Source organism: Mauremys reevesii, linkage group 1 (assembly GCF_016161935.1).
Source record: "Mauremys reevesii isolate NIE-2019 linkage group 1, ASM1616193v1, whole genome shotgun sequence".
NCBI lineage: Eukaryota > Metazoa > Chordata > Testudines > Geoemydidae > Mauremys > Mauremys reevesii.
Window position 1 is genome coordinate 162,842,553 of NC_052623.1, and position 22,228 is coordinate 162,864,780.

Genomic DNA, 22,228 nt, shown 5'->3' on the forward strand with positions numbered 1-22,228 from the left:
CATTACAGAATGGAGTGCTGACTACAGTGCATGGGAATAGCTGGTTGGAGAGTTATGATGGATATCTCCATGCCTATTAATAATTCACACAATGATGAGAAGCACAGCATGATGACTTCTTCGCATGTGTTGTAAAATATGGCATATAAGCATTCATATTTCAGGGAGTTCAAATTGTGTTGTTTCAAATATGAAAGAAGAAATATAGATAAAGACTGAAACAGAAGTGATGGAATGCAAAATAGCCCATAGCCTGAATTCTTTAAGCAAAAGTTCAGTTGTGGCCATGGCATATCGTAACCCTTGGGGACTATGAGATCCAGACCACAGTTCCACTAGCATCTCTATGGACACACTCTGAAGCAGAGACCATACATCAAATGAGTATTTGAGAAAGGAACAGGAAGTTGGAAAGAGAATGGCATTTGTTAAATGATCACCCTAGCCCTGCAGGATGGGTCTACTCTACCTGCCAAAAGAGTTAACGAAAATTGTCCTACTTTTCTCTTGACTCAGCAGCCCCAGAAAGCTGTCACAATAGTCACATGAAAATACATACAATTTGTAATTGTAGTTATTCATAATGTTTGATGGTAGAGTTGACATATGGAGAAAGTAATTTACAACCATACAAAAATAATAATTGTGTACCTCATGCACTTTCAGAAGATAAGTAGGGGCTCTATTAATAGCAAAAAAGGATGTTTCCAAATTTAAAGACAGAGCCCACTGGTTCTGATGCAATTATTCCCCTGCAGAATGTGCTAGGTTGTAAAGAGTTGTTTGTATGGTGACAACTTGTAATTTATGTAAGAATGTAGGATGATGTGAAATGAGGTGAACGGTGACAAGTGCTGAGCTATGGAAAACCTCTTTGTGACATCACAAGACTAGTAAGCACAAGGAGGCCATGCACCTGGAATGGATAGGAAATAAGTAGTTCTTCTTTGACTACTATTTTCCACTAGAATAGAAAGAACACTTAAAAACGCACTTTGCCAGATTCACCAACATTGGTAATCGAAATGTAAATTACACCTCCCTGCACTAGACTGGCTCCATGTGTCCAGGTGAGATTTATACCATGAGAGGGCAAGTGGTGATAGCGTTTCTGTCTTCCACCATGGGGGAGCAGCTTTAAGTTATGGCAGGGGTGCCATAGCAGCTCTGCTAGTAGAGACTGTTGAAGGGATACCAATCAGTAAATCCCCTGCCAACGGTGGCAATGCTCCCTTCTTAGCCAGTGCCTCCCTCTGTCTGAGCTGTGCCTGGCCCTCTGTACATCTTCCAGTCAAGGCTGGTAGTTTGGGCTGCTTTGAACCTTCCTACTGCCGGGGCTCTATGCATGAGTTTACAACAACTGAAGCTGGTGTAAACCAAAGCTTAATCTGTTTTATGCCTCGGAGAGCAGTGCCACAGTCCAGTTAAACATTGCTTTCTCGCTGGTGTCCTCAGTTTATCATCTCTTGTTTCCCTCTTTCTATGGGCAGACAGGGGACCTTGTTCAAACAGTGGCAACTGTGCTGAATAATGAGGACATCAAACATACTGACTTCATAGGTAGCTGTGTTTAAGATGATATGCTACTTCAAGTCCTGCAATGAAGACAGATATAAACTTAGGGCAAAAATTTCAAACATAAGTGAATACATTTTTAGGTCCTTACACTCATATTTAGACATCTAAACGAATGTGGCCTGGTTTGCAGAAATGTTGAGTACTGCCAACTCTCTCTGAAATCTGTGGGGAGATGCATCTGCTTTCCGCGCCTGTGCAAACCCAACCATTTTTATTTAAGTGCCTATAGGGTTTAATAGGCTATTTGGAAAGATTACTAATGACAAAATATCAGTAAAACAGAGAATGATTTTTTTCACTTTTCTGTGTAATTAGCACAAGCAACCTTGTCTCCTAAGAACATTAATTTATTGTGCCATTTTCCTAATAATAATGTTATTCTTCCCCACTCTTGGATAACAAGCTGAAATACTGTAGCTTCTTAATAGCACTATTGTAAATATTGGCCAAGAAGGATACTCGGGCCTTGTCTAGAGACCACTGAAGTCAATGTGAGGCTTTCCATGGGCTTTGGATCAGTCCATGATGGTATCACAATGGTAAAATTTCAGTCTTCAGTGTGACTTGATCATAACCTGTAGAAGAACACTAAACCAAGCCACAGCTACTTACAATTGTCAGGCGAGATAAATATCTTTAATGATCTAATTCTGCTGCCACTGAGGTCAATGTGACTTTTGCCACTGAGCTCCAGCTGAGTGGTATTATTATTTAATATTTCTATTATAGTAGGATTCAGTGGCCCACTGTGTTAACTGCTGCACATACACAAGAGGAGGATATGGTGTTGTGTGTTACACAGAGAATTGCCATCTTGAAATGTTCTGCAGAGAAATCCTGTCCTGTTTTGCACAGGTAGCCTGGGAGAAGAGACCTTTTTCTCCACACCCTTCCCTGCTGGACCCACAGAGCAGCGTGATAGAGTACTAAAGAGAGCAGCAGAAGAGAAGTCCAGCTAGTGCACCATGATCCCATAGGGGTCTAGTCAGGTCCCTAATTTGTTAGGAATATGATTTGTGCACATGATCTCCCTCTGCTACGAGCCATCCTACCCTGCACTGGCAAAATAGTTCTTGGAACTAGTCCGCACTGCTCCACTCCATCCCTCCCCAAATCTACACAGCTCACGCCAGTGTTAGGTGCTGGGAGGGGTTCTACTGCCTTTTCTGAAGCCCACTTTCTGCTGTTGCTCTTCTTCAAAAACCAACGAGCAATAGGGTCACCACAAAGCAGTCTCAGATGAGTGATTTTGGGGCTGTGACTATATTTCTCAAATGATAAAGGAGTCTTCTCACTGGGAGATTGGAACATGAGAAGTCTCAGCTGTGGAAGTCAAAATGAGATGTTGCTACCGCGATAGGGTTGCCATCTAGTGGAGATCAAACCAAAACATACTATCATGAGTATTTACCAAGATGTCCATTTCATTGTATGAGTTGTGCTGAGAGCAATGTCATTCATGTCTTCAAGGAGAGAGAGAGAAAATGCAATTGTTCTTATGGTTGTTGGAAAGTTTTGCACAGTTTCCATTCATTGAAAAATGAGCACCTTGTGATTGAACATAGAAGCAAAGTCTGTTGTTCCAGTGCTGGAGTGATGTGTTGCATGTGTGTTATACATTTGTACAAAATGAAATTAATAGGCCTGCAACTGTCCCATTAGTTTTGCTTATAAACAGTGGGTAGTTAGGGATGCATGAACTTACAATAAAAGACCAGATGGACTTGAAATACCTCCAGACTTAGTATTGTATTTCTACCCATAGAGAAGGAAATGGATGGACAGAGGGAGCTGATAGAAACAAAGCTTTCTGCTGTGGTGGTAGCTTTCTGGCAGCAAGACTGAAAACAACAGGAAAGTGAGGCTTTCCACTGGGGAGGGGGATAGTGCTCAAACATTTAAAGGGACAGGACATCACAGTTAGTACCTGTGGGTCCAATAAAAATACCTCTAAGAAAATCAAACTTGCGCAGAACTCAAAAAAGGTGTTTGCTAATCAAATAAATTAACCTTCAAAAAGAGCAGCTGGAACCAAACTAATTCTTCTCCCATCACCATGCCACTGCAATCTGTATGTAAAGTATAAGAAAATGAAAGGAAAGCAGAGCAAAGAAATGGGCTTATTTGTCCCACAAAATGCCCTTTCTTTATTGGAAACTGTGATGGGGAGTGAAGGGGTTAATCTGGGCCTGAGAGGCCACTTATGATACCTGGCTGCCTCTGGAGGGAGAGGCAGGCTTCACTGATCATGAAGCCCAGCAAGGCAAGAGTAGGCTGGTTAGTATAAAGCCGGGGAGTTTAGAGCAGAAAGGGGCTGCAGGGAGGGAGTCTGGAGTCACTCTCTGGGAACAGAGAAGTGGTGAGGAGAACACCCAGGGTGGAAAATAAACCCTGGGATTCTAGGTCTGAAAGAAGGGTCAACCCAGAGAAGTTAAGTGGAGGAAGCCCAGGGAAATAGCAGGAAGGAGTGGGATTGGGTAGATCTTGGCTGCCAGTTATAGGGTCCCTGGGCAATGCAAAGTGGTACAGGATCTGGATTTGGAACAGAAGACTGCCTGACATGGCATATGGACAGCTTGTCTGGTGGGACCTTTGTTATCCCAGAAGGAGTGGGAGTGCAACTATATAGTGACCTGACCAGAAGGCCAAGTAACAAAGAGAGTGCACCCCATGTCACGGAGAGAGAGAAGGGTCACAGACTCAGTGAGAGTAACCAACAGACGGGGGCACCAGATGGGGCACGAGCTAATTGACAGACCTAGCCATGAAGAGGCACACCTGTTTCACATAAACCTTTCTAAGCATATGACACATCAGCAAATAGAACAGCAACAACATGCATAGTGTTGTATACTTCTGCTATGGGCCCAAAATTCATTTTCCACAAACATTGCAAGAACAAAACTTCATCCGCACCAGTGTCTGCAAACAGGGATCTGAACATGATGAATCAAAATTCCACTTCTAATTCATCAGAATGCTTGAAAGTAATTATTTCTATGGTTCACCCAGTGCTAGTCTCCAGTAGCTCTTCCTGGTCCTCTTAACAGTTAAATCATTGGGTGGTGGAGGAAGAAGGGCAATGACCTAAGTTCCCTCTAAGCTGCGCAGTTGCGCAGCAGGCTATACAGGCACGCAGCCACATGGGCCTGGAGAGGAGAGAAGTAGGGGGTGGGTGAGGAGGGGAGCAAGTTGGGGCGTGTTGGGTTGCTACAGGCCTGTCCCCTTTCCCCGGAGCTCCTGTCTCTGGGAAGAAGCACCTCTGCCCCGGAGCTGCTGCCGGTGGAGAGAGGGCTGGGGGAGGAGTTCTCTGGCCCCAGCCCCAGGGCAGCCTGCACCCCAAACGCCTCATCCCCAGCCCTACCCCAGAGCCCGCACCCCCAACCAGAGCCCTCACCACCACCACCACCCCGCACCCTAATGCTCTGCGCCAGTCCTGAGCCACCTCCCACCTCCTGAACCCCTCATCTCTGGTCCCACCACAGAGCCTGCACCCCCAGCCAGAGCCCTCACCCCCTCCTGCACCCTAAGACCAACTCTCTGCCCTCGCCATGAGCCCTCAAACCCCTCATCCCTCATCCCCCAGCCAGAGCCCTCCCCCCCAACACCCCAACCCTCTGCCCCAGCCCTGAGCCCCCTCCCAAACACTGAACCCCTAGGCCCCAAACCCACCACACATCACCTCCATATTAGTGCACATAAAATTAATTCTGCACATGCATGGGAAAAATTAGAGGGAACATTGGCAATGACTAGTTTTAATATGCTGTTTTCTTAGCATGACTCTGCAGCTGGGCAGCCTTCAATAAAGAGAAGGGGTTTCTTCCTTTAAAATGGAAAGCATCATCTTGACCCTGGAGAGAGCATCAGCAGAGATAATGGGTGGCAGCAGCAGCAATGGAAACATGCTTAGGGTGTTGACATTTTCCAGACTTCCAGCCAAAATATATTAAGGAGGCTGTATAGCGTGTGTAGGTATGTATACAATATATGCACAGCTTCCAAAGGAATAATTCACATTTGCTTAATTAACTAGACGTGCCTACAATACACAGTTTATGGAGCAAGATCTAAAGTTGTGGGTCCAACTTTCGTTTTCATATATTTGATGCCTCATTTTTGTTTAAAATTGAATTCCAAACGGGCAATCAGATTGTCCGTGACCCTCATGCAAGTGTGTGAGGTTGAGATGACATAAAGGACCTTCACCCATCTCCCTGGGAGCCCCTGAACTTTATTTTATAGACAGGACACTCTTTGTTATCATTACATTACACAAAAAATGTTACTGACACCAAATTGCTTACATTGTACATAATAGATAGTCAACACCATGCATAAAAAAGTCTCGTTTAACTAAAGATCTAATTTACTTTTGAACAAACCTTGCAGTCCTTATTCAGACAAAATTCCTGTTGAGATCAAAGGACGGCAGGATTTGAGTCTCTGAGTCTATATTAATTTAGGAGATTGGACAGTTTTATTCATGATGAAACACAAGGAAAACAATCTCAGTTCACAATGTGCAGCAACAGCGAAGAAAAAGACCTCTCCAATAACCTTACCAATAACTAAAATATTTTCTATGACGTCCTTTTAGTTAACTTGAGGACATGAATGACTTTGCTGTGTGTGTGAACTTGTGCAATGAAACAAAATCTGTGCCTAATGCGTCAACGTGTTAAAAAACCCTAGCAAAATATGTATTTCTCTTTCTTCTTTAATTTTTGTTAACTGTATAGTTTAGAATATTTGGAACCTAGTGTACTGATTTCATTTCACTATAACTTTATATAAATAACACTGATGGGAAAGTCATCTATCCTTAATAGGAAAGTAAAACAGAAATAACATCTCAGGATGAGTTAATCTCAAGAGGTACAGAGGTTCACTTCAGAATAACAAAATTGATAGGCATATCCAAACCTTATCTGAACAATATCTGAACAATCCAAATCTCTCAACTCTTGGGGGAAATGAGCTTGAAATCTTGTGAGAACAGGCTTGTTCATGCCTTTTTTTCAATTCTTCCTTCCTTCAGTTAGTTCAAAAGTGGGTGAGGTAATATCTTTTATTGGACCAACTTCTGTTGGTGAAAGAGACAAGCTTTTGAGCTTACACAGAGCTGCCAGGACAGTTTCTCTTTTGATTAGACTTGGGCAAAGAATTTGAAATGGACAATTTATTTGGTAAGTTTGGTCCTTTTCCTATTCATGAATTGTCCATAAGCTGACAGTTGCCCCATTTTTCAGCTGCATTAAAGCAAGGGTTGGTTAAAAAATGTTCTTCAAAAGTGTTTATAGATGGATAATTGGGTTTTTGAATAAGCAAAATTTTTGCTTTCTGCGGAAAATTGAGTTTTCAGCCATAAACTTTCAGGGGGTTGTTTGGTTGGTGGTTTTTTGTTTTGTTTTGTTTTATGAAAAGTCAAGTTTTCCATAGGATAAAAAGAAAAACATTTCCCAACCACCTCTATTTATAGCAACTTTGTGCTTGTGATGGGATGTAAATCTCTTATTGGCACTGAAAGGGGTAAGGAGAGCTGGATATTCAATTAGTGCAGCTGGAGTGGGGACCAGGCCCAATTAAATAGGAGTCTTAGCTGGGCAAGGAGCTGGGTGGTTACTATAAAGAGAGGAAGCCCAGAGTAGAAGGGGACTGCAAGGAGAGAGAGACAGAATTCTGCAATCCTGCTTGTAGCACTAGAGAATGGAGAGACTGGCAGGCTGAAAGAAAAGGCCTCGGGGAGAGTCTGTAGAGAAAAATCAACATTTTTTAAGATTACCTCCGCAACTGAAGGCTAAATTAAGCAGCATAAAAAGACACTTTATTTAGGCCTATACTTCCAACTTAGTTATTCTCATACTGGAAGATATCTGGAAATGAAAAACACACACAAATACAAGTCTGGTTTTAGAAAATGAAAAGAAAAAGAGATTTTGTGGTTGCAAACTGCCTCCAGAGATCCTCTAAACTATTACATTGTAAACTTCCTGATCAACCCCTTGAGTCTGAAGTAGAAAGTCAAGAACTGCAACTCAGTTCACAAGCATGAATCTGTTGTTATGTCACGAGTAAGTCAGGAAAACTATTCGTGCAGTACCACTGAAATTTTACCTGTAGTGGTAGCCAATGATATTTCCAGAGAATCTTTGCTTGAAACCAGCACAGCTGAAGACCCTGAAGATAAGCCGCAAACCAACTAAGCCAAAGATCCCACAGATGATCTTAAAACAGAAACCCCAAGACCCGTAGGTGATCAGGTCAAAGCAATCTTCCTGATGAAACACGTTTGAAGTTCCCATCTGATAAAAATCACTTTCAACATTCAGTTATTTCAACTGAGCAACTGTGTATGCTAATATGGACTGGTCCTTGACAGCCCACTAACAGTGATATGCCAAATGAACAGTTTAATTTCTTTCCCTACAATCCACCATTTTCCTTTTCATTTTACAGAATGAAAAATGCACTGCATGAAGATTTGCATATTAAGTGGCTAGCATACTCATATCTTTCAGATTCTGCATACTGTCACGGTGTTGTGTGTTCGAGGATACAGAAACTCAAAAATCAACTTGGATAACAGGTTCTAGCTATTGGAAGATGTCTGTTCATGGAGGAGCAGGCAGCATACTCAGTCACTTGTGGCAGCTCTACAGCTCATGAAGGGTCATAGTATCAATGTATGTTTTGATAAGGAAGCACATGAAAACATCAGGAAATGGTATGTACTAAAATATTGCTTGACACAATCAAAGCTTTAGCTATTTTAGGTCTCCCCTTCCACAGCCACAGTGAAGTGCTGGAGAGTAATAATTGTGGTATTTACTTGAGCATCACTAAACTACTTGCCAGATGTAATACAACTTTCCCCCCAACATATTAGTGACACCAAGATAATCAAATATTTGAGCACAACAATTACTGATGAACGTAAGTCTTTTAACGTCAAAAGCCAGGAGGCACATACTTAATAGCTGCAAATCAGCTGTTTTTCACTGCCATTTTAGGTGGAACCCTGAATATTAGCTATGTTGATCAAATGTCCATTTAGCTTCACTTTGTTAGTATTGATTATATTGAAGGGAAAAAATAGATATAAAAGAGCATTTTGTAAGCTGTGGGGCAATAAGTGAGACAGGCACTGCATCCTTGTGTGACTAGTTAAGTAATGTTTTATTCTGGAAGTATGTATTAGACTCCAAATACCTGTCTGGACCGGGTTATGATGGGACTAGTACAATGAAACGGAGCTTGTGTAGGATTCCAAACAAAAATGAGAAAGTTTCTTTCAGGAAAGGGAGACAAAGTATATGCAACATACTTCTATTGCCCACCACATCATTTTAACCTAGTTTTGGTGCATGGTGATAAAGATACGGCCAGTTTGGACCAGAAGGCTGTCTTTTCAACTTTGCAGGAAATACATAAATATTTTGCAAACTCTTCCTGTCAATGGGAAAAACTAATGCTTAAATCTAAAAATAATTTTTATCTTCAAATTCTTGCTCAAGAGAGCAGTTTTTCAAAGAGAAGAGGAACTTGATGATGCATTTTAGACCCCTGAAGAAGTTGACAGCATTGATGCAGAAGATGAAATTGAACAGGCTTCTGAAGAATGAAGGAGATTCTAATGGCATATATTCCCCACAGTGGCTCTGAGAGGGTGAATCAGGCCAGGTAGGCCTAATTAAACAGTAGGGGAGAGACATAGGCTACAAGAAGGCCACTAATTAGAAGCAGGCTCAACTGGGCAGGAACAGGAGGGGCCTGTTTGGATTTTTTTTAAACTATTTATGTTTAAAAAAGCCTAAAGTGATGTGGCAAGGTGGATAAGGTAATATCTTTTATTAGACCAACTTCTGTTGGTGAGAGAGACAAGCTTTCAAAACTACACACAGCTCATCTTCAGGTCATGTGACATAATGTCACATAACCATTGGGCTGTATGTTTGCTGATCATGCTCTGACCCTTAAATCTGCCCCGGAAGAATCCCATACAGATATCAGGGGATGGGTCTGAATAGACCTTGCCTGCTCACTACTGGGTCTCTGGGTTGGAACCCAGAGGAGAGAGGGGGCCTAGGCTCACCTGCCAGTCACACAGGAAGCTGGCATGGAGGCCCTTGATACAAGGGGATAAGCACTTTTGAAAGCCCTGAGACAACAGGGTATAAGACTAGACAGGGCCTAAAGACCTGATGTAAAAACATTAGATTTTTGTTTCTTGGCCTCTGTTACCCTGGGAGAGGTGGGACTATAAATGATTTGCCTGGATAACTGAGTCACAAGAAAAGGCAGACTGCCACAGGGCTGGAACGGCTGTTGGCAGGGAGTGACAGGTGAGGAAAGCTTACAATGCCATGCCCTGACACAAGGGGGCAAGCCAGCAGTGAGTCAGCTCTTGTACAGCGGCATTCAAATGGCACAAACCTATACCTTCCTGCCTTCTTTTCAGTGTCCAGCTCCCCAGAAGGGCATGAGAACCCGCAATTACCTGCTCCCCAGAATAAAAGCACAGAGAGACTATTGTTGACATGAGCAGCCCTGGGACAGCTGGCTTGTCTTTATGCACCCTACTCAGTCATATAGCAGACACTGATGACCCAGTCCATAATATTGAATCATCTCTAATCAGGGCCGGCCCACAACATTTTGGCACCTGAGGCAGGGAGCTCAAATGATGCTCCCATTCCCCTCGCTTGGGTCAAAACTATGAAAGGTTTCAATTCTGCCTTCTTCCTGTTCTACTCCTCTCATGGTACTGCTCTGCTACGTGCCCCAATAAAGGAGAATTAACAACTTAAAATGCCTTGTTCAATCATTTTAAGTAACACTTAACTTTCGAACACCTGAACAGCAAATGTAACTTTCCTTGTCTGCATAATAAACACTGGCATTTTTATCTGTTTGAATAATCAAAGTGGTGCTTTCTGTGCCTTCTTGGTTGCAAAGATTTGAACTGCTGCCTGCTGAAGGTCCACAGTCTGGGCCAGCTCATGCTCTATTGAGATGGTTGCAAGGCTGACCAGTCTCTCCTGTGTCATTGTGGAGTGTAGATGTGTTTTTATTAATTTCAGCTTGGAGAAGCTGCGTTCTTCACTGACAGCTGTTACAGCAAGTGTTAGAAGTAGGCGCAGAACAACAAAAGCTTTTGGAAAGAGGGTGGTCATCTTATTTGTGCACATATATTCTAGAACAGCCTTTGGAGTTGATCCTGCTGAAATGTATCTTGAAAGTGCTTTCAGTTCATCACCTAAATCACTCGCATCAATATTGCGCATGTCATCATGCTTCAACACTGTCTCTAGTGTCCTGCATTGCTGATGTAGGGCTTCTTCAGGTATAGTGAGGAGTTTTGAAATATCATACAACATCCCAAATATACTGGTGTGTTCCTTGAGCTGCATGAAACATTCTTCAGCTGACTGTATTGCACAATCTAGCACCTTGTAACAGGGTAACGACTCACCCTGCGGCGCCTCCTGCTGGTCATCCAGGGAATTAGCTCTCCAGCCTTTGGAGCGCCTTATGCAGGCCTGAGTCTCGCCTGTTGCTGGCCCCATGTCCCTCCCAGACCCCGGTGCCCCTTTTCCTTGGATGCTGCCCCCTGGCAGTACCCCTTCAGCTCTCTGGGGGTTCCCCTTCACCTCCCAGGGGAACCCCCAACTCCCTATCCCCACCTCGCCTCAGTCTTTGGCTACTGCCAGTCACCATCAAGCCCCCGCTCACTGGGGTGGACTGCAGTATAATTGCCACTCATCATCAGCAAGGAGGATTTGGACCTGCTGCCTTTGCCTACCCTGGGCTGCCCCTCTGCACCCCCAGTACCTTTCCGGCCTTTATCAAGGCCTGCAGCCTGGGGAGTTTCCAGGCTTGAGGTCCCAAGCTCCTCTAGCCTTTCCCCAGCCCTGCTCCACTCAGGTACCCTGCTCAGCTCCCAGCAGCCAGGCCCTCCTCTCTCAGCAACTAGAGAGAGACTCTGTCTGAGCTCCTGGCCCATTGCCCTCTTATAAGGGCCAGCTGGGCCCTGATTGGGGCATGGCCCCAGCTGTGGCTGTTTTCCCTTCCAGCCCAGGCTTGCTGCTTACCCCTGCAGCAGCCATCTCGCAGCCTCAGCCCCTTCCCTGGGCTGGTTTAACCCCTTCCGGGCCGGAGTGGGGTGACTACCCTGCTACACACCTGGTTAAAGAATTCAACTTTAAATTGTTGTTTGGGGTCTCTTGTGGGATTATCCCGTGCCTTATAATCAAAATGTCTTCTTCTTCAGTGACTCTTGTATTCTGGAATGGGTGGGGAAATAGCTTCAGTGTGAAGTTCCTCTGCCAACTTCTGTGCACCGTTCAGAACGTTCTGAAATCCCTCATCTGACCGGTAAGACTGTAGGTATGACTTTGCTTTGTCCAGTTGTTCCATTGCTCCAGATAGATCAAGTCAACACCTTGGAGTCTCTTGCTTACATTTATTTCAAACAGTATGCCATGTCACAACACTAAGCCACACAGAAATTTGAAGTTATGTATATATTTCTGGTGATTCCATTTTCCTCTGCCACTGTTCCCCCATGAACAGTTCCTGTCATAGCATTATCCTCCATAATGGCAACTATGGCATCATCTATCTTCCCAATTTGGTGTTTGATAGGCTTTATTGCCTCTTCAAAGGTTTAACTCTTGGATCCATGTCTGCACTCCTCTGTTCTTTCCTCTCATGTTGGCACCATTATCATAGCCCTGACCTCTCATGTCAGCTATTGCAATTTCAGTATCTTCCAGCTTTTTAAGAAGCACATTTGTCATACCAGCTCCTGTAGTATCATCAATGTCAATAAATTCTAGAAAATGCTCTCTGACAGTCACCATTGCAAGGACACTTTCACTAGTTCTGTTGTTGTTACAAAATGCACCATTAAAGTCATTTGTTCCATATGGCTGATGTCAGGTATGCAATCCAGAATTGTACCTTGCTGACTTCAGATCTGTCACAATCTTCTGTTTGATTTTGTTGCCAGTAATTGTATGATCTCATTTTGACTTGTTTTTCCAAGGTAATGGTGTGTGTACATTTCTTGGGTGGTGACTCTTCTTAGATGCTCCTGGAGTACAGCATCAAACTCAGCCATCAGCTCCACAGTTTTAAGGAAGTTTCCATTGTTTGGCACATACAGCTGAGATGAAGTGCCACACAGTGCTAGGTTTTGGGTAGCAAGCATTCTCACAATGGCAATAAGCCTTTTCAGAACATTTTGCCAATAAAGAGACTCTGATGCAATCTTCTCTTGATGCTGATCATCTATGGTAGCCTTTAATCTTAGTCTCATCCCAAGATCTTTCCACTTATAGAATGCTCTCTGGTGATGTGCTGCCTTCTCATGGCATGCCAGATTTCTAGCCAGATTTTTCCAATCCTTTGTTGCTGTAGAACCCAAAGTGGCTGGAACATTAGACTGGAAGAGTTTGCAACAAAAACAGTGTGCAGCAATCTGGGTTTTTGAATACATAAACCATGGCCTCTCCACTCTGTCACCCTTAGGAATTTCACACCAGTAATGTGTTGGATGGAAACTTCTGTTTTCATTGGGGAACATGAAGTTTGGGGAACATGAAGTTTTTCACTTGCTGTGGCCCATGAGGTACAAGGAAGTCCCTCAGGCTACTGCTCAAGTGGCTCCACAGTCCTGGGTCATCTAGACTTAAGGAACTAAACTCAGCAGCAGCTGTTTCTTGCCCCTCCACCACACTCTTCTCTGATCTACACGTTTCTTCAGGAATGTGCATGGTTACATCCATTTGCGATGGAGATATGGATGCTGCAGTAGCTGCCAGGTCACCTGCACTCTGACTAACTGGAAGATCAGGCATCTCCTCGCCACTCACATCCTCACTGGGGCCGGAAGGCTCACCATGAACATTTGTGTCTATGTATCTCAGGAGAGCTCCTTCCTGCTAAGATAGAAAAGCTTCCTTTGCTTTCTTCCGTTTTCTGAATGCTGCCCCAGAGGGGCGTTTTCTTCTTTCACTCATGACTGCTGTTCTGTGCCAGCTATAGTGGCTCTCAACACTCAGTTGAAGGGGACAAATAAGCAGGCTGGTAGCAGGGCCTGAGTAAGGGAAGATATAAGCATCCTAAGAGCCTAACTGGCTCCTACTACTTCAGTTGACTGCCTGTTCTCCTCAAGCGGGTTCAGGGAAGCCGCAGGAAACAGAAAGCTCCCTGAGAAGCTGGTGTTAATCAGTCCAGGCTCCTGGGGGTGCTAGAGAGGTACATAAGAGGCTCCTCTTCTCTCTCTCCCTGCAGCTCCTGTTGCTTTCTGTTATTCCCTCTCACCTTTTCTCCTGCCTGCCTGTTTTGTCTCTTGTGCCCTCCTTCCTCCAACACAGCACTCTGCCATCTCTGTGCATCTAGAGCAGAGAGAAGACATATGCACCAGCAGCAGACACAATTTTCTACACTCTGGGTCCTAGTGGCGCCCCCCTCACACTCACAGTCTGGCACCTGTGGCAGCCGCCTCAGTTCTCCTCATGGCAAGGCCAGCCCTGCGTCTAATCTCCTTGCCCATGATGGCAAATATATTTGGTACTTGATTCTGTTTTCACTTGTACTAGTTTATACCCACATAACCCATTGACTTCAGTAGAGTTACTCCTATTTGACACTACTGTAAGTTCAAAATCAGGGCTCTTGTGCTCACACTGAAATGCTAAAAACATAAATGTGAAGACAGCAATCACAAGTTTTCAAACTGACGCAAAGGAAAAAGCTGATGTATGTCAATATTGTAAATGAAACATTTAGATACAAGAAAACAACTTGTCTTGATATTCTCCAAAATGAAATAAAATCTAGTCTTACCATTCTCACCAGATGTCTTGTCTTTTCCATTTGTTGCTCCAGTACCTTGTCTCTGAGAGAGAAATAAAAGGGATGTTATTATATGAATTCCCTGGGTTGCAGACTTCCATTTGAATCACTATTAGAGCCTGGTTCTCTTGACTGGCTCATATTTGTGAAGTCATTCACCCCAGTGCAAAGTGGATTTGAAATGCTACAAAATCAGATGGGTGCATTTTACACCACCTGTGCAGAAAGGCAAATCTCCACACAAGGTCCAAGGGAGTGAAGAATAAGGACCAATGTTTGGAGGGAAGACTTCCTTGTCCCATCTGGTTTAATCCCCTATGGAGACAGAACATTTCCCTCTGGTTTAAATTCAGTCAAAAATAGTAGAGACTGTGAGAGTCCAGTGACCATGTGTGAAAGTCATTTCAAAATGCATTTGATAGCTTTGCCTTCCATGCCATATGAATACTTTGATCTGAAGGAAGTGTATTGCCTTCCAGCTAATGGCAATGGATTCAGGAGGAAAGGGAAAAATCAATCTTACCTTAACAGGGGCATTGAAACTCTTGTAAACAAGCAGTATGCACTGCCATCAACCCCCCTGCAAAGTATTCGGCCTTAATCTAGTCCAGTCAACAGTCCTATATTTTTTTTAAATTGTACTATGCTGGCATTATTAACTCTTGGAGTCTTTGTGTTCTTCTACACTCTTTAATGATGCCATCATGGTGTGCAACACAAGGGATAGCTTTTTAATAATATGATCAAAGTATGGAAGAACACACAGCTGGAAGTAGTTAGCGTAGATATTGTCACAAATTAGTAGAACATAGCCCTGGGAGAGAAATAGCATAAATTCTCCCTGTACGCAGCAGAATCAATAAAATCAACAAACTAAATGAATCACAAATTATGTTGCAGATCACAACACTGTCTTTTCATATCTAGACAAACCCTGAACTATATACCATATTTTAAGAGACAAAAGCAGTCTTCTATTCAACATGTCACTTTTGGCCATTTTTACTATTTATTCCTTCTGGAATTTCCCCAGGATTTTCTAAGGAAAACACCAGATATCATCAGAGGATAGAGGCATTACATAAGATATTCAACATAAAATGAATATAAGTGCAAAACCATAATGATTATACAGTAAAACAGGATAAACAGTTTTGTTGCTATCATGCGTAGGAGGAACATAGTTTATGAATGCTTGGGGCCATATGAATTTTTAACGCAGTGGTTCTGTAGAATATCAAAGGCACATCATTAAATGTTCCTCCAGAATCAAAGTCACTACTCATTTGTCTGAAGAGGAGGGAAAACGGCTACAGAATATGCCAAATATTATAAGAAAGGGATGGGTTTACTTTTCTGCCCCTGATATTTTTCTACAGAATTCTCAGTGCAATACACAAACTATCTAGTTAATGTGGCATTTAAAACAGTGCTAATTTAATCCCGTATATGTAGAAAATAGGGTCAGAAGTGAATTTTCAGGCAGGAGTGGGTTTTTTGAGACTTAAATTAAAATTATAACATGAACCTTTTCAATTTATTCTTCAGCCCCCCCAAAACTTCAAGGCTTCAATTTTGCCTCTGATCTCAGATTCTTTTCCTATCTTGTATTTTACTGATCTTTGCTATTATACTGTACCAATTAGCACTGCTATGGTTAGGGATTGTGGTCAGGTGTTAATAAACATTTGTGGGGGAAAGGCTTTTTTAAATCACTGAGCCATAGAAATTTCCTTTGAGCTAAAATTTGGCTGATGAATGTCTCAGCCTGAAAACTATTTTTTTAATATTTTGTTTTTTGTTTAATATTTTAATATTTTGTTTTTTTAATTATTTCCTCTTATTTGAGGTGAATATATATTTAACAAATTAAATGTATTACTTTCTGATCTCTTCTGTATTTATAAAAGTAAAGAAATGAGGGGGAAATATATTTTCTGGTCTAGTGAATTGGGGGGAAGCAGTAGGTGTGATATAGCTTGATTTTAGTAAGACTTTTGGCATAGTCCTACATCACAGTCTCATAAGCAAACTAGAGAAACATGATCTAGGTGAAGTCACAGCAAGGGGGGTCCACAACGGGTTGAAAGGCCATATTCAAAGAGTAGTTATCAATGGTTTACTGCCAAACTGGGAGGCTGTATCTAGTGGGGATCCAGAAGGGTCAATCCTGGGTCCCATACTATTGAATATTTTCACTAATAACTTGGATAATGGAGTGGAAAGTATGCTTATAAAATGTATTGATGACACCAAGCTGGGAGGTGTTGAAAGCACTTTGGAGGACAGGATTCGAGTTCAACAACCTTGACAAACTGGAGAAGTGGTCTGAAATCCACAAAATGAAATTAAATAAAAACAAGTGCAAAGTATTGCACTTAAGAAGGAAAAATCAAATGCACAAATTCAACATGGGGAATAACTGAGTAGGCAGTAATACTGCTGAAAAGGATCTGGGGGATATAGTGGATCACAAATTAATGAGAGTCAACATTGTGATACAGTTGCAAAAAAAGGCTAATATTCTGGGATGTATTAAAAGGAATATCATATCTAAGACTCAGTAGGTAATTGTCCGCCTGTTTTCAGAACTGGTGAGGCCTCAGCTGGAATAGAGTGTCCAGTCTGGGGTGCCACACTTAAGAAAGATGTGATATTGGAGAGAGTCCAGAGGAGAGCAATAAAAACTATAATAGGTTTAGAAAAAACCTCACCTATGAGAAAAGGTTAAAAAAAACTGACTGGGACCTGCTAACAGTTTTCAAACATGTTAAAGGCTGTTATAAAGAAGACTGTGATCAATTATTCTCCAAGGCTACTGGATGAAGGACAAGAAGTAATGGGCTTATTCTGCAGCAAAGGAAATGTAGGTTAGCTATTAGGAAAACTTTCTAATCATAAGGGTAGTTAAGCTGTGGAAAAGGCTTCCAAGGAAGGCTATGGAATCCACCACTGCAGGAGGATTTTAAGAACAGGATGGACAAAAACATTTCAGGGATAGTGTAGGTCCTGCATCAGTACAGAAGGCTTGACTAGATAACCTCTTAAGGTCCCTTCCAGCCTTATATTTCTATAATTTTACAGTGGGTTACAAGAGAAATCCAGCTTTTAAGCCTTGCTTCCAGTATGGCCATTTGGGTACTCCAGTTGGTACCTAGGCACCTAAACTATGTATTTGGGTACTTAACTGCAAAACTGGGGACACTAGCTGAGGCACACAAGTTGTAAAATGGGACCCCATGTGTGAGCTTGTTGGGTTTTTTGGTTTGTTTAACTGATTATTTGACGCGTAGACAGGTATACTGTTATGCAATTAGCCAAAGGAAGAGGGCATGCAGCTTCAAAGAAAGAGCTGCCAGCGGGGAAAAAAGGGAAGGGAAGACAGGCAGAAGTGAAAGACAGGAGGTGTTCCATGGGGTGTTCAGTGGGTAAAGAACAGGTCAAGTGTAAGTGGGATACAGGCATTTATAGTATATAACTGGCCACTCATTGATCATCCATGTCAACATCTTCCAAATTTTGAGTTTTTGATGATTTTATTTGTCCAAACTTCTATTTTTGATGAGAAACCCTGCAAAAAAAATTTTGGTTGAAAATGTTTGTGTTTTTGACCAACTATAGAACTGGTCAAAATTTGTTAACATTAAAAATAGAATTGTTGGAATTTCACCATTTTTAAAACATTTTTGGATGTGTGTGAACTGCTGTGATTTTTAAGGGTAGGCAGAGAAAATAAACTGTTCTTGTTTTCAAAATTAAAATCAGAAGCAATGGGAGTAGATTTGCTTGCACTGACAAAAAACAGTCCTATTTCATTGGCACTTAGTAAAGAGGAAACATGTTATAAGAATGTTATAAGTAGATGGGGTGAAATTTGTCCATGTGCACAGAGGCAGAACAAAGTTTATGCACCATATAGGTCTCATCTAAGCCCTATTTCACTGCTAGATTACAAACTTCACTAACAGCAAAGAAGTTATATACATATAATATAGGCTATGCCTTCACTGCAAAAAAAAAAGCTAACTCGTGTTAGCTAACCCTTGTTAGCTAATTTAGGTTAAAATATTCATGAATACACAGCAACCCAGCTCTTAACTGCTCAGATTAGCAGCTATAGCAGCCTATGGTTGAAACTGAGCTGCACACTCATTTAAAAGCGGAGTTGCCATGTCTTCACTGCTATCTTAACCTGAGTTAGCAGAACTGAGAGTGAGAGAATGCATGCTGATGTGATGTGGCATAAAGGCAATAGCCTCATGAGTTTGGAGTGTCATTATTCAAAGCCATGAGAGAGTTATATGGGTCATGCCAAATTGGTACCTGTAAAGCCTTTATACCACACCATTATATATTCTGTATCAACCTCATATTTTACAGAAAAACTATTGCACAAATGTCTTATGTCTATTTACTATTTTTCATCTCTCTGCCTGTAAAACCAGTTGCCTTGGTTACCGTGTGTCCAACTGCACAGACCTGAGAGGAAGAAACAATATATAACTCATGCATTTTTTAAAACTTCTACAAATTGTATAAAAATAGCTTTTCCATACATAAAAATGATACTCCTTTAATGTCTAATATCTGTGGATCTTCCATGGTTTCCAAGCAAGGAAAGCTTGGGATTTCCCATTTCTACTACTGAATGGTCATGAGATACCAGACCTTAAACTTTCCCCTTGTCTGTCCAGGACTAAGTATTTCTTGTCCAGCACCTCAGAAAAACCTAATTTTGGAGGGAAATTTTTACATTTGAGTGGCAAATGAAGTACTTCTCTTGCAAGCTGATTTTTAAACATTGGTGACTTTTTGAAGCTGCTCAGAAGTTTGGAATGTTAGAATAAGCCCTGGTGAAGGTAAATTAGGAATTGGGCAGGTGAGGTCAAAGTACACGATAGATGCAATTTAGCACATGACTATTGCTACCATATGCTACAGTATAAATTTAATATAGTGTTTTTTTCAAATCTTGTAATCAAAATGCCCTATATTCTATCACATTGTCTTTAAATTGTACAAAGTATTTATGGTAAAGTATAAGAGAGAAGTATATGGTAAAGTATAAGAGAGAAATCTGAAATAAAAACCCAGATCTGACTACCCTGAGGACCAATAGCAGGATCCAGATCTTCAACATGACCTCCTTCTCTGTTACATATATAATCTATACACACACACCCCTGCACTCCCTGACTCTGGAAAGTTTTCAAATACTCTAAATTTTTCTGAAACCAGGTGAAAGTTTCCTATTGACTATAGTTGCATTTGGTTTTAAATTGCATTTAAAAATAGGTAGCTGACACTGGAGAAAATAATGCATCTTATTGGTAGATCAAAATCCTTTCAAGTGCCATTTCAAAATGACTCTATTTAACTCAATGGGAGTTTTGCCATTGATTTCAGTGGGGTCAGAATTTCACCCATGCCCTATAAGTCCAGAGAACACAAATATCTTGTTGGAATAGTAGACAATGGACTCAAACAGCCCACAGAAAGGAAAAACAGAAAGACCAATATACAACTAAGGAGTGATAGAGCCAAGCAACTGTGAGTTGGAGCCGGCAGATACATCCTGGAAAATTTAGGGTGTCAAGTACATTTGTGTATGAAAGTTGGAAGATTAAATTTTCCTTAATGAAGGGTTAAAGTTTACTATGTTTGGCCATGCTAGCGTATGTTCAGAAGTTTACCTGTAATTGTAGCAGTCCGTACTTCCATATGTAGCTAGAAAGTTTGTTAATTTTTGTCTTCTACTTACCAGATCTTTGTCTTCTCCAAGGATAATTAGAAAGTCATAATGATGTTCACTATCTTCCCCCCCAAAAAAATCTTTTAAGAAGGGGAACACTGATGCTGATGCCCCAGCTACAGACAGAAGGACCTTCTGCTTAATGAAGACAGTAAGGAGCACCTGACTTTTAAAAGATGAAGCTAGAATTTATTTTAATACACCTGCTTCTTGACCATGTACTAGAGAGGATAAGGCAGAACTGGGAGACAGAGAGCAAGTACTGGCTGGTAGCTGATAACACACACATATGTGCTTTCTCTCCCTTCTCCTCTGAAAACCCCTTGCTGAAAAAAACATTGGTGTTGCCTCCCCAAAATCTGGCTGCCATGTGGCCTGCTGCATATACAAAATAAAACCCTCCATGCCAAATCAGCTCATCTGTATGGGTGGCATTGCTCGTCTGCAGAACATGTATTATGTTACTATTTTAGGATTAGCTAGAGGTCAGGGATCCTTTAGAGAATCTCTAATATCATTAAGAAACCTTTCTTCTTCTCGTTGCTCTACTTTTACCTCCTCTTCATGTTTCTCTGCTTATTTCCATGCTAGGAAAGTGGTGCTGAATATTAATGAGACAAAATTGTCATTCCCCATCAGTATTTTGGGGATAATTTCATCAAATGCAGAACACCCAGCCAACACTGGATATAAATACAAGGTGAGTCAAGCTACCCAATTATTTATGTCTTACATATGGATGGAAAAGGTGCTTGAGCACCTTACAGTAAGCATAAGCTACAGTAAAAAAATACTTGAATATACAGTTACTTGGGTAGACAGATGTGTCTGAGCTGTATTCAGCACAACTCAGGGGGAGGAGGCATATGTCACTGTATGCCACCTTTGTAGCTCCTAGATTCTGGGACTTACCAGAAATGACTCCAGTCTCTGACATAAGATGGAGAGACACAAAGGCTGTTCTAACTTATACCTGGCTGATCACTCCTCCAAGATCTCCTTTTTCCTGGCTATGGCCCCTATGTATGCCAGCTTTTCACCATCCCCTGACACATTGGGAATTCACAAGTACCGGTGGAGCCAATTTTCTGGCTGTTTTGTGCTATTAGAGCAGTGTAAAATAGCATGCCAGAATCTGGCCCTCAGTAACAGCATCTACCTGTCAAAATAAAAAATTTCTGTGGACATTTTGGCAGTTCCTCTCAGTAGCTACATGGTCATGTAGTATGCTATTTAACCATCCCTTGATTGTACTAATTTTTGCTGGGACAGTCATTTTGATTGGGATTCTCCCATTAGCTTTATGAGTGAGAGTGCTGCAGGTGGGCTACAATGGAGTGACCTGACCCAAACTGCAATGGCTGAAAAATTGCATCGCCAGTGGTAATGATTTTATGCACTTCTATAACCACCAACCATATACGTACATGATGAGATTTCAATGACAGATGTAATATTTTCAATAACCAGCAGAACTGACTGGGAGACATGGAGCAGACCTGCCTTCTAGATACAGTGGACCTGCTTCTTCTCCTGATTCTGCACCTTATGAATGCACTTACACCTATGTAAAATGAGTGCAAAGTGGGTCTAAAACATTACCAAATCAGAGGGCACCGTCTTATACCTTTTTTGCACTAGTGTACAGTACAGATCTATAAAGGGTGGACTGGAGTGGGGAATCAGGCCACTTAAACCTCATTGGAAAAATAGACCACCCAACATCCATAGGCTGAATACTTTATTCTACAAACAAGCAAAACTCCCTTGAAGTCAGGGCTGGCCTTACCATGAGGCGAACTGAGGCGGCCGCCTCAGATGCCAGACGGTGGGGGGGTGCCACTAGGACCCAAAGTGTAGAAAACTGTGTCTGCTGCTGGTGCATATGGTGGAGTGCTGTGCTGGAGGAAGGAGGGCACAAGAGACAAAGCAGGCAGGAGAAAAGGTGAGAGGGAATAACAGAAAGTAACAGGAGCTGCAGGGAGAGAGAGAGGAGGAGCCTCTTATATACCTCTCTAGCACCCCCAGGAGCCT

The 22,228-nt window shown here is 42.0% G+C and overlaps 1 protein-coding gene across 1 annotated transcript in view; it reads right to left on the reverse strand.

Annotated features, from left to right (window-relative positions):
• The window catches only part of PCP4 (Purkinje cell protein 4), a 75,872-nt gene that overhangs the window by 33,593 nt on the left and 20,051 nt on the right, over positions 1-22,228 (reverse strand). The window contains exon 2 of the mRNA XM_039497130.1: positions 14,434-14,485. Coding sequence (XP_039353064.1) covers positions 14,434-14,485 — 52 coding nt within the window. The remainder of the gene's footprint in view (positions 1-14,433; positions 14,486-22,228) is intronic.